This window comes from Chenopodium quinoa, unplaced genomic scaffold (assembly GCF_001683475.1).
Source record: "Chenopodium quinoa cultivar QQ74 unplaced genomic scaffold, ASM168347v1, whole genome shotgun sequence".
Lineage (NCBI taxonomy): Eukaryota > Viridiplantae > Streptophyta > Magnoliopsida > Caryophyllales > Amaranthaceae > Chenopodium > Chenopodium quinoa.
Window position 1 is genome coordinate 709531 of NW_018742334.1, and position 12884 is coordinate 722414.

The window sequence follows — 12884 nt, forward strand, 5'->3', positions numbered from 1 at the left end:
CCTCCGGGAGTCCAATTGGGTGGGTGGAACCATCCAATTTTCCTTTAAACGACCAATTTACCAGTTTACAACTTGCATCGATTTTATTAAATCAAGCCTACCACGAACATTTATGACAACAAATACTGATCATATATGGTTCCAAACGACATTATATGATCCCGAGATTTATTCCCTAAAATCTAAAGGCTTTTCGATACCAGGCCCGGGAACCTCCAAACTTTCTTCAAAAGCGTGGATAATAGCCTTTAATTTTAGAATTTTAGACTTTTTTTCGCCCAGAAATAATAATTGCCGAAATGTTTACCATGATCTCTAATACTATTCGGGAGTCAAATTGGGAGGGTGGAACCATCCAATTTTCCTATAAACGGTCTATTTACCGGTTTATAACTTGCACCGATTTAATTAAATAGAGCCTACCACGAACATTTCTGACAAAAAATAATGATCATATATGGTTCAAAGCGGCATTAAATGACCCCGAGATGTATCACCTAAAATTTTAAGACTTTTCGATACGGGGCTCCTAATCCTCCAAAATTTCTCAAAAAGTGTGGATATTAGCCTTTAATTTTGAAATTTTTGACTTTTTTTCGCCCATAAATAAAAATTGTCGAAATGTTTACCATGGTCCCGAATACCGTCCATGCGTCCTATTGGGTGGGTAGAACCATCTCATTTGCCTTCAAACGTCCAATTTTCTTGTTTACAACTTACACCTATTTTCATTAACTCAACCCTACCACGATCATTTATAACAATAAATTATGATCATATATGGTTTCAAACTGTATCATATGAACCCGAAACGTACCCCCTACAATTTCAAAACTTTTCGACACCGGGCCTGAAATCTCCAAAAATTCTCAAAAAGCGTGGATATTAGTTTTCAATTTTGGAATATTTTGACTTTTTTCGCCTGGAAATAAAAATTGCCGAAAAGTTTACCATGGTCCCTAACACCCTACGGGAGTCCAATTAGATTGGTGGAACCATCCAATTTTCCATTAAACGGCCAATTACTACCGATTTACAACTTGCACCGATTTCATTAACTCAAGTGTACCACTAACATCTATGACAACATATACTAATCATATATGGTTCCAAATGGAATTATATGACCCCTAGATGTATCACTTAGAATTTCAAGACTATTCGACACCGAGCTCTGAAACTTCCAAAATTTCTCAAAAAAACGTGGATATAATTAGTCTTCAATTTGGAATTTTTTTACTTTTCTTTTGCCTGGAACTAAAGATTGCCGAAATGTTTACCATGGTCCCTAATACCCTTCGAGAGTCCAATTAGATTGGTGGAACCATCCAATATTTATTTAAGGGATTTGTTAAACGTCGCCCGCAAATCTCCACATAAAGCCCACAAATATTTTTACTTTGACTCTTTTGCCCTTTTTCTAATTTTTACCGAAACCATAATTCACTCTCACGAAGAATGTGGAACTGGAGTGGATCGCCGAGGGACACCGAAGAGCCGTCATCGTCGCCGGAAAGCGAGATAATCCGGGGGGAAAATTACGAAAAGTAGGGGTGGCGTCTGGTCAGGACGCCGCCACCATGGCTGTGGCGTCCTGGCCAGACGCCGCCACCATGGCTGTGGCGTCCTGGCCAGACGCCGCCACCATGGCTGTGGCGTCCTGGCCAAACGCCACCCCTACTTTTTGTAATTTATTTTTTTTTTTTTTTTTGTAATTTGTTATTTATTTTTTTTTTCTTTTTTTTTGTAATTTTATTTAAACTTTTTGTAATTTTTTTTAAATTTTATTTAAAGTTTTTGTTTTTTTAATTAAACATTAACACAAAAAATTCTGATTTAAAAAAATATATATACATTAGAAATAAAAACATTAACACATAAAACAAAAATATTAAACATTAACAAAAGAATTCTGATTTTCCAAAAAAAAAAAAAAAAAAAAAAAAAAAAAAAAAAAAGTGGTAGGGCGCCTGGCCAGGACGCCCAGCCCCTGGTGGTGGCGTCTGCTCCGGCCGCCGGGACCAGGGGGCTGGCGTTTGACCTAGACGCCCAGCCACGGCGGTGGCGCCTCTGGAAAACGCCACAACCGTGGCTAGGCGTCCAGGTCAGACGCCAGCCCCCTGGTTCCGGCGGCCGGAGCAGACGCCACCACCAGGGGCTGGGCGTCCTGGCCAGGCGCCCCACCTCTTCTGTTTTTTTTAAAAAAAAAATTTCGAAATGCTTACCATGGTCCCAAATACCGTCCAGGCGTCCTATTGGGTGGGTAGAACCATCTCATTTGCCTTTAAATGTCCAATTTACTTGTTTACAACTTGCACCGATTTTCATTAACTCAAGCCTACCACGAACATTTATAACAACAAATTATGATCATATATGGTTCCAAATGGAATTATATGACCCCGAGATGTATCCCCTAGAATTTCAAAACTTTTTGACACCGGGCCCGAAACCTCCAAAATTTCTCAAAAGCGTGGATATTAGTCTTCAATTTTGGAATTTTTTTACCTTTTTTCGCCCCGAAATAAAAATTTCCGAAACGTTTACCATAGTCCCTAATACCCTCCGGGAGTCATATTAGGTTGGTGGAACCATCCAATTTGCCATTAAACGGCCAATTTAATTACCGATTTACAACTTGCACCGATTTCATTAAATAAAGCCTACCACGAACATTTATGACAACAAATACTGATCATATATGGTTCCAAACGGCATTAAATGACCCCGGGATGTATCCCCTAAAATTTTAAGACTTTTCGACACCGGGCCCTGAATCCTTCAAAATTTCTCAAATTAGCCTTTAATTTTGAAATTTTTGACTTTTTTTCCGCCCGAAAATAAAAATTGTCGAAATGCTTACCATGGTCCCAAATACCGTCCAGGCGTCCTATTGGGTGGGTAGAACCATCTCATTTGCCTTTAAACGTCCAATTTACTTGTTTACAACTTGCACCGATTTTCATTAACTCAACCCTACCACGAACATTTATAACAACAAATTATGATCATATATGGTTCCAAATGGAATTATATGACCCCGAGATGTATCCCCTAGAATTTCAAAACTTTTTGACACCGGGCCCGAAACCTCCAAAATTTCTCAAAAGCGTGGATATTAGTCTTCAATTTTGGAATTTTTTTACCTTTTTTCGCCCCGAAATAAAAATTTCCGAAACGTTTACCATGGTCCCTAATACCCTTTGAGGGTCATATTAGGTTGGTGGAACCATCCAATTTGCCATTAAACGGCCAATTTAATTACCGATTTACAACTTGCACCGATTTCATTAAATAAAGCCTACCACTAACATCCATGACAACATATATTGATCACATATAGTTTCAAATGGAATTATATGACCCCTAGATGTATCCCCTAGAATTTCAAGACTATTCGACACGGGGCAATGAAACCTCCAAAATTCCTCAAAAAACGTGGATATTAGTCTTCAATTTTGGAATTTTTTGACTTTTTTTTACTTTTTTTTGCCTGGAAATAAAAATTGCCGAAATGTTTACCATGGTCCCTAATACCCTTTGGTTGTCCAATTGGATGGGTGGAACCATCCAATTTGCCTTTAAACAGCCTACTTACCGGTTTATAACTTGCACCGATTTAATTAAATCAAGCCTACTTGATCATATATGGTTCCAAACGTCATTAAATGACCCCGAAATGTATCCCCTAAATTTTGAAGACTTTTCGACACAGGGCCCGAATCCTCCAAAATTTCTCAAAAATCGTGGATACTAGGCTTAAGTTTTAAAATTTTCTGACTTTTTTTTTTCGCCCGAAAATAAAAAATTGCCAAAATGTTTACCATGGTCCCTAATACCGTCAGGGAGTCCCATTGGGTGGGTAGAACCATCCAATTTTCCTTTAAACGACCAATTTACTGGCCTACAGCTTGCACCAATTTCATTAACTCAACCCTACCACAAACATTTATAACAACAAATTAAATAATGAACATATATACGGTTCCAAACCGCATTATATGATCCCGAGATGTATCCCCTGGAATTCCAATACTTTTCGACACTGGCCCTAAAACCTCCAAAATTTCTCAAAAAACGTGGATATTAGTTTTCAATTTTGTAATTTTTTGTCTTTTTTACGCCCGGAAATAATAATTGTCGAAACGTTTACCGTAGTCCCTAATACCCTTCGGAAGTCCAATTAGGTTGGTGGAACCATCCAATATTCCTTTAAACGACAATTTAATTGCCGGTTTACAACTTGCACCGATTTCATTAACTCAAGCCTACTACGAACATTTATGACAACATAAAATGATCATATATGGTTCCAAACGGAATTATATGACCCCTAAATGTATCCCCTAAAATATGAATACTTTTATACACCAGGCCCTAAAACCTCCAAAATTTCTCAAAAAGCGTGGATATTAGCCTTGAATTTTGATTTTTTTTTTTTCCGCCCGGAAATAAAAATTGTTGAAATGTTTACCATGGTCCCTAATACCCTCCGGGAGTCCAATTGGGTGGGTAGAACCATCCAATTTGACTTTAAACGACCAATCTACCGGTTTACAACTTGCACCGATTTCATTAATTCAAGCCTATCACGAACATTTACGAGAACAAATAATGATTATATATGGTTCCAAACGGCATTATATGACCCGGAGATGTATCCAATAGAATTTCAATACTTTTTGACACTGGGCCCGAAACCTCCAAAATTTCTCAAAAAACGTGGATATTAGCCTTCAATTTTTGAATTTTTTGACTTTTTTTCGCCCGGAAATAAAAATTTCCTAAATGTTTACTTTGTTCCCTAATATCCTCCGGGAGTCCAATTGTGTGTATTGAACCATTCAACTTGCTTTTAAATGGCCAATTTGCCGGTTTACAACTTGCACCGATTTACCGATATACAACGGCCAATTTAATTAACTTTCACCGAATCCAAATTGAACTGAAATTGACCCAAACCTGTTTTAACCCGTTAAAACCCGAATATAACCCAACTTGTTATTAACCTACCTGAATTCAACCCGACCTGTCCTAACCCAACCCGAATTTAACCTAACCCGTTACAAACCCGACCCGAAACCAAATTGACTTGTTATTGACTTGACCCAAATTCAACCCGACTTGTTATTGACTCGACCCGAATTTTACCATACCTATTACTTACCGAACCCAAAAATTCAACCCGATCTGTTACTATACCGACTCGAAATTAACACGACTTGTTATTCACCCGACCTAAATTCAACCCAAATTGTTCCTGACCCGATTTAAAATCACCTTTAATGCAATTTAGATTACCTTATTATTGTTGATCAAAGCATTTTGTCTAGGAAGACCAAGTCGATCCAGGCCAGCAAAAGAAAGGTGCATCATCCTCAAATTTAAGAGGTTTAAATATAGTATATATTTGTTGCATGGTCAAAGGGGATAATTATGTTCCTAAATTATAAATTGTAGTTACCTAGTATATTGCCATATATATTATAGTCAAAGGAAATAATTAGTTGATAAAAATGATAATTATCTTTTTATAGTTATTTGAACCCGAATATGATCTGACTTGGAAATGACCCGACCTGATTGTAACCTGCGAATTATTAACTTGAACATAATCCGACTTGAATCCGAGAATGACCCGACTTGGAAATGACACAACCTTATTTTAACCCGCAAATTATTGACTTGAATCTAGGGATGGCAACGGGTCGGACTCGGAGCGGATTATGCTAAATTCGACTCCGACCCGACAGGAAGTCGGAGGTTAAATCCGACATCCGACTTCGACTCCGACATCCGACTCCGACTCCGACTTCAATATCCGACCTCCGACTCCGACTCCGAGTTTTTTTTTTTCATTATTCAATATACTTTGAGATATTGGGTTATTTGGGCCTTTACAACCCACACCCAATGACCCAATGCCACCATGACCCACACAAAAATCCACTATCTATTGGAGTCGGAGTCGGATTTTTTTCTCGGATTTTTTGTAGGATCCGACTCCGACCCTCCTCCGACTCGGAGTCGGATTATTTTAACGGAGTCGAATTCGGATTACTTTTTTCTCGGACTCGGAGCGGATATTTTAACTCGGATCGGGGCGTAATAGGGTCGGATCCGGACTAGATTGCCATCCCTACTTGAATCGAACCCGACCCGAATGTAACCAGTAACCCGACCTGTTATTAACCTGACCTAAACCTGATCCAAACCCGATAAGAAGTATGACCCGACGTGACCCGATTCAAGCATGAACCAATTCAAACCCGACCCGCATAGGTTATGAAATTAATATGAATTGACCTGACCCGAATTGGCGCGACCCACTCTTATCGACTCAAACCTGACACGTTTCCCCGAATTGACAGCTCTATTTGTGTATAAAGTATTTTAAAAATTGGTCCAACTTTTGAAAAGTACAGTTTGCTCGAGTCAATTATACGATGACATGGACTTTGAAGATACATTAGAAAATGAATAAACTACATAATCGTTATTAGTGAACAAACCATTAATTAAAAGTATTAATGGCATGATTTCATGCAATCGAGGAAGAGTACAGCTTTCTTTGTCTCTGTCTCCACCTTTAACCCTTTACCATTCTTATGCCTTGTTTGATTGTTGCCTTCTTCAGATATTTTCTATCCTTCATTTTTGTTGTAGAAACCAATTTTAGTTAAACATTTTTTAATGAAACCGTACTACTTTGGAAGATAAAAATCATAATCTAATGATTAACCAAAGAGTACATGAACTGCCGTTAAAATTAAAAAAATACTTTTTATGGATTTTGAATATTTCACATTTTCTAGCATTTTCTGGATTCTGTTTTACCTAAAAAAAGTATAATAAAGAATATTAGGGAGTAATGAACATTGAGTACAGGATAATAATAAGGAAAATGTTATACATAGCCCTGGGCTACATATAAGCATTAAATTTACACTTGAAAATAATAAAAAGTTAAAAAAAATCATCAAAATATAAACACTAATAACACTGATTTACGCGTGTATATTTAATGCTTTTATATAACTCTTAGGGCTATATATAAAATTACCCTAATAATAATTATAAATTAATAATAAAATGTAGGGACAATTTGAGGTCCATTCTCAGTGGCTTTAATTTTTTTGTGACAATTATTTGGTTATGACTTATGAGGGCAGGTCTTGTGAGCTTTAATTTCATTATCATCACTACATGTAAACATCCTTCTTTTAATACCTTTGTCATTGCAATATTTATTTGTAGATTATTTTGATCCTATATATAATCGCCTTTGTGAGTTGTGATCCTAGTTCGAATCTCACCAAAATGTTACAAAGATTAGATCAAATTTAACTTTTGTCTAATGCACTTCACCTTCTCAAGATGAATGTTAGAAGATGATCAATCTTATTTTCTAAAGGCAGCAAGTGTGCGAGTTTTCTCTACAAAATTACTCCGTACGAGTATATATAACAACTTTTGTTCTTTTAACTAATAATCATGATGTTTGATTAGAAAATAAATATCATGTATAATTGTATAAGCAAACTTGTGAAGGCTTATTTGTTATCACTGTCGAAATTAGACAAAAAAAATAATATGGTTTATTGAGGAGGAGGAAAATCATCAAGAAGGTTATTGTCTTATTTATATTGTGTTTAAGGGTAAATTCCCAAATCGCTTCATTACATACGTTGTTATAACACTACTAAAGTAATAAACTCCTAAACATGTTTATCTTGAAAACAGGTTTTCTCATATTATTTGTATTTTTTGTCATAAAAGGTAATTTGGAAACTAATTATAAGTTTATAACAATGATAACAAACGGGCCCAATATAAAAATACAACCATGATATTTCTCATTAAATATAGGTATTATTTGAGGGAGGCCAATTACATTTGTATGTATTAGGAAAAATGAGAACAAAAAGTTTATTGTTATATTGTCTTGTTTGATGATAATTACTGGAGTCTCGACCATTCTATGATATAATCTATGTGATTGTTTGTTATAGATTAAAAGGTAATCAAGGGATAGATAGGGCTCAATCTCACACACCTCATCTTCTAGGAGTGGTTTAGAGTTGAGCTACTTGTTTAAGTTTATTGCCATCCGATTATCCTTGTTATTCATTGATCCATGATAAAAATATATATATTTGTTAACTATTTATTAGGCACTAATTTTTGTTTTCATTGTATTTACACTATTATCTTGACCTAGATAGTTTACATTTGTCTTTCATTAGCCTTTAGAATATTAAATTCATCAGGCGCTTTTTCTTTTTGGTTCTTATATACTCCCTCCGTTTCATAATTAGAAGCCTATTTCTAACATGTGTTACTCACATAATAAAGAAAAATACTAAAATAGACTTCTAATTATGAAACAGAGGAAGTATACTATTAGTGAATTGTACTAGTTATCTATTTTGAATTTTTTTTATTTGATGTGTAATTCTAAATTTTTAATCTAATTCCTTACCGATCATTCAAAATTCATCAATATATTATAAAATAATTTTAAAAATAAAATCATTTAATTAACTACATACGTCAATTATCGATGAGTGTGTGTACGTAGTGATTAATATTAACTATAAACAGCCAACTAGACTAGACCAAACTAGATAGATCATATTCGACTTAATCTATTTATAGAATTTTAGCCTTGACTATAAATTGATATCAATAAAAAAAAAAATTTGTATAGAAATTCAAATTTAATTTGTGTAATTAAGGTAGTAATACCTTCCAAATTGCCAATATACAATTAATATATGATTATACGGGGTATCAAATTGAGAGTGAAGGATAGCTCAAGTGGTTAGAGCTTCCTTCCCGATTTTAGGAGATCATGGGATCGATTCTCACCCCTGCCCTTGTGGCTCTCTAAACACTAAAATACGGGGTATCAAATTGGGTTGATATTTTATCAATATTCAATTATACGGGTATCAAATTGGGTTGATATTTGATCAATTTCAACCCTTGATGATGGCTAATATTGAGTTTAGCAAGTATCTTGCTAATCATAATGTGTAATTACCAATTGTAGCAAGACTGCAAGAGGCAAAGTGGAGGGAAACATAACAACATTAAAAGCAAGGAAAATGACAATGATAGACACTAATGTACTAATTTAATTAAAGAAAGTAGGAGTGAGAAATTTTGGCGCCTAAAATTTGAGAGATTCCCTCCATTTGTTAAGATGAGGTGATTTGGTGCGCGCCCATATTAAATATTTGGCGGGCTTGGTACCTTCTCTATTTTACTCTATTAATTTTTCAATACAAGCCTAAAATTATTAAGTTACAAAAAAAAAAAAAAAAAAAAGAAAGAAAACATTTTTTGTAGGTGTGTGGTCAAACAACAAACTCCATGCTTTATGGTGATTTTTCCAATTGTAGATGAGCTGGCTATGTCAGTGAGGTCGAAGCATTTATTATAAAAAATCCACTGCCCATTAAACCTGAAAATTTAAACAATTTTATACTGTATATAACTATACAAGTCGGATATTCCTTTTTCTTTATTTCAAATGGTTATAGAGAGGAGTAGAAATTTATAGATAAAATAAAATACATTCGTATAAAATTATTTTGGACAAAATAAAATGAACCAATCAGAGTCTTACTTGATTTCTTTTATAGATCAATGAAGTATTTAAATTGTGATTAAAAATATATCTTCATAATTTTTAAAATGGAAAGATTTGTCTTTATGTAAACTTTTTCTAGACAAGAATTATTTTTAAAATATAAAATGTCATAATAAAAATAATAGTTGTATTTTTTTTTAGCGACACTTCAACGAGGAAAATATATATACATGCAAGTGCATACAGGTTGAGAAGATAATTTGATTTAAATGGTAAGATCTTTGGCTTCTTAATGACTTAACTTATTTTGTCATTCAAACCTTTATTACGACTCTTTTTTCTAGGATATTCTCTAACATTACATCATTTTTAGGTATAACTAAGGGCATGTTCACATTTATTGAACTGAGTTGAATTGAACTGAACTGAACTGATTAGAGCTAAATTGAACTGAAATTAAATAAATGTGAACAGATCCTAAATCAGCTAACATCCATTACGCACATTAGTACAATTTTGAGCATTTCATATAATATTCTAAGTCCCAATGCTCAACCAAAATAACCATAAGGCTTATAACTTTGACTATTTTAAGAACCAAGTTTATCATTTTTTTAATATAATAAAAACAGTTGACATCTTGAATTTTCCTTTCAAATGGAGACTAATGTTGACTTGAAAAAGTAACTTATTGGAGTTGTACCTCAACTCCTATGTTGGAGGCAAATGCATAGCATAGTTGAGATTATTAGATAATAATATTTAGTTGAAATTATTAGAAATAAATCGCTCATAATTGGAATTATTAAAATGTATTTTTCCTTAGTTTTGGGAGTTTTATTTTGAATGTGCACGTTTGTCAACGACCAAAATTTAAATAAGTTTCTCCGTTAAATCGTTCAGGTTACTTGGGACTCAATCACCTAGCAACATTTGTTTAGAACATTTTAAAAATAGGCAAGTAAGACAATGTCGAAACATAATTCTACCAGTATTGGACATTAGATCTAAATAGTTGACACCTTTTTCATTACACGAAGTATCTCAAAGCGGAAGAATCATGTTTATCAATTTCGATCTAGTTCAATACTGAGCTAGAATAAATACTTCATATTAAGATCAATTAAACTTAATCTCTAATAAAATACGGAGTAAAATAAAAACCCAATAATGTGAAACACAAAATCAAACAACCAAAAACTTTTGAAAATGGAGCCAAAAACACCAAACCATCAAAACCAAAAAACAAAGTCAAAATTTTGCACATTTCAAATGTTTGGCGGGAGGACTATTATAAAACTTTACAATAGAATATATTCAGACCAAGGGCAAATATGTCATTTCAAAACACCCCAATTTAGGAGGAGAGAGAAAACCAACAAAATAAAAACCTAGGGTTTCTTGATCACTCCATAAATTGCCCAAACTATAGCAGCAGCAGCCAAACACACCCTAAATTTTTATTTTTATTTTTCAAAAAAAAAAAAATTCCATCTTTATTTATTTTTTTCTTCTTATATCCTCTGCTTCATTCGGCTGCGGATAACTCTCCTCTGTCGGTCTTTTCTCTCTCCTCCATTCCTCCTATATTTTGCTTGTCGGTTTAATCTTTACCCTAAAATTTCCCCCCTATTTCTTATTTTCTCTCTCCTCAAATCTTCCCGCTCTATCTCTTTCATTTTCTCTCTCCTCCAATTTTTTTTGAGTGTTCTTTGATCACATTTTACCTTTTGAGTTTTCTCTTCGTTTTGATCAGTTGATCATTTATCATTTTTTCTACTCTGTTTTCTATAAGTTGATTAGGGTTTATGATTTTTGTGTTCATCACTCAACATTCGATTAATCCGAGCTCGACCCATTATTCCTCGAGTGTTTAATTTTTCTGGGTTTGCTTTGGATTTTTGAAGTAGTTCAGTAATCATGGTGGATCTAAATGACAAAGTAAGTTGATCATTTCCCCTGTTTGTTTTTTCCTTAAACCCTCTGTTTTTTTTTTTGGATCATTTGAATCGAAAAATAGAAATGATCTGGTGTGATGGTCTTACTGATAAATTTTGATCAAACGGTGCAGAAATCATCAGACCCAGATGGAGTTTCCTCAACAGAAATCAAAGAGAATGAGATCAAACGATGTGCAGATTGTGGTACCTCTAAAACCCCACTATGGAGAGGCGGACCTGCGGGGCCCAAGGTATACCTTTGTTTTATTTTGATAATCATCAATTTTCTCTCTCCTAAAAATAGCCGTTGGATTCGTTCTGATCATCTGATGATACTGATTTTGAACGGTTGTGATTTGATCTGCAGTCACTCTGCAATGCATGTGGAATCAGAAGCAGGAAGAAGAGAAGGGCAATTTTGGGATTTAAATCAGAAGAGAAGAAATCAAGGAAGATCAACAATGGCAGTAGCATGACATCATCATCATCGTCGTCATCATCATCTAGTAGATTTGGTGGGACCCCTCTTCATCAACGGCTGATAGCGCTCGGAAGGGAGGTGATGATGCAAAGATCAACGGTTGATAAGAAGCAACAGAGAGGAAGGAAGAAGTTGGGTGAAGAAGAACAAGCTGCTGTTCTTTTAATGGCTCTTTCTTATGGTTCTGTTTATGCTTAGAATTTAGTACAAGATTAAATGGGTTTTTGCTTACTAATTCCATATTAATTAGGTGATTAAGGAGTAATTAGTAGTAGTAATTTTTAGTTAGTGAGATGGATAAAAAGTGAGGTTGAAGAATCAAGAAAAAAAAAAGTGGAGTATAAAAAAAAGAAGTTTCTCCTTTTATTAAAGCTTTTGAGATAAAATTGGCTTTATTGTGGAGAATTGGAGATTGAAAGAGTAAATTTTCTCCTTCGTGTTTTGAGTGAGCTAAAGTTTGTTGATAAATATTAATTTTGAATTTTTAATTGTTCTCGAATATACTAATAGTCTAATAGACGTGATAAGTGTTGCTTTGTATTTGTGTGAACTTATCAATCATCGTCGTAGACTCATATTATGAATATATATGATCAAGTTTAGTAAACATTTTGTGTTGGAGTATTTCATTGATTGAGATAGATAGACTATGTCATTTTGACATGGTTAATGGGTCAACAACAAAATTATGATTATTGCGGCGTAGTAGCACAATTAGTCAATTATCACTTGTAATTCTAACAAATGATGAGGGTTTTTGCGGCGCACTGCCAGAATTATGAGTTTTTCGTTAAGTGTATTATTTTTTTTTTTTTTTTTTTTTTTTTTTTTTTTTTTTTTTGTGTGTGTGTGTGGATATGAAAGA

General features: G+C 34.3%; 1 protein-coding gene across 1 annotated transcript; it reads left to right on the forward strand.

The window, feature by feature from the left end:
- The first annotated feature begins 11017 nt into the window (after nucleotides 1-11017).
- On the forward strand, nucleotides 11018-12559 carry LOC110692682 (GATA transcription factor 15-like). Its single transcript, XM_021869722.1, has 3 exons — nucleotides 11018-11539; nucleotides 11670-11789; nucleotides 11906-12559. Exons 1-3 carry the CDS (start codon nucleotides 11519-11521, stop codon nucleotides 12215-12217), a joined length of 453 nt encoding a protein of 150 aa, XP_021725414.1. The 5' UTR covers nucleotides 11018-11518; the 3' UTR covers nucleotides 12218-12559.
- The last annotated feature ends 325 nt before the right edge of the window (nucleotides 12560-12884 follow it).

Bases quoted from the DNA above. Each gene is read 5' to 3' on its own strand.
- LOC110692682 (XM_021869722.1), top strand. From the start codon at position 11,519: ATGGTGGATCTAAATGACAAA. The intron at 11,540-11,669 runs GTAAGTTGATCA...CAAACGGTGCAG, and splicing joins TGGTGGATCTAAATGACAAA to AAATCATCAGACCCAGATGG. The intron at 11,790-11,905 runs GTATACCTTTGT...TTTGATCTGCAG, and splicing joins GCGGACCTGCGGGGCCCAAG to TCACTCTGCAATGCATGTGG.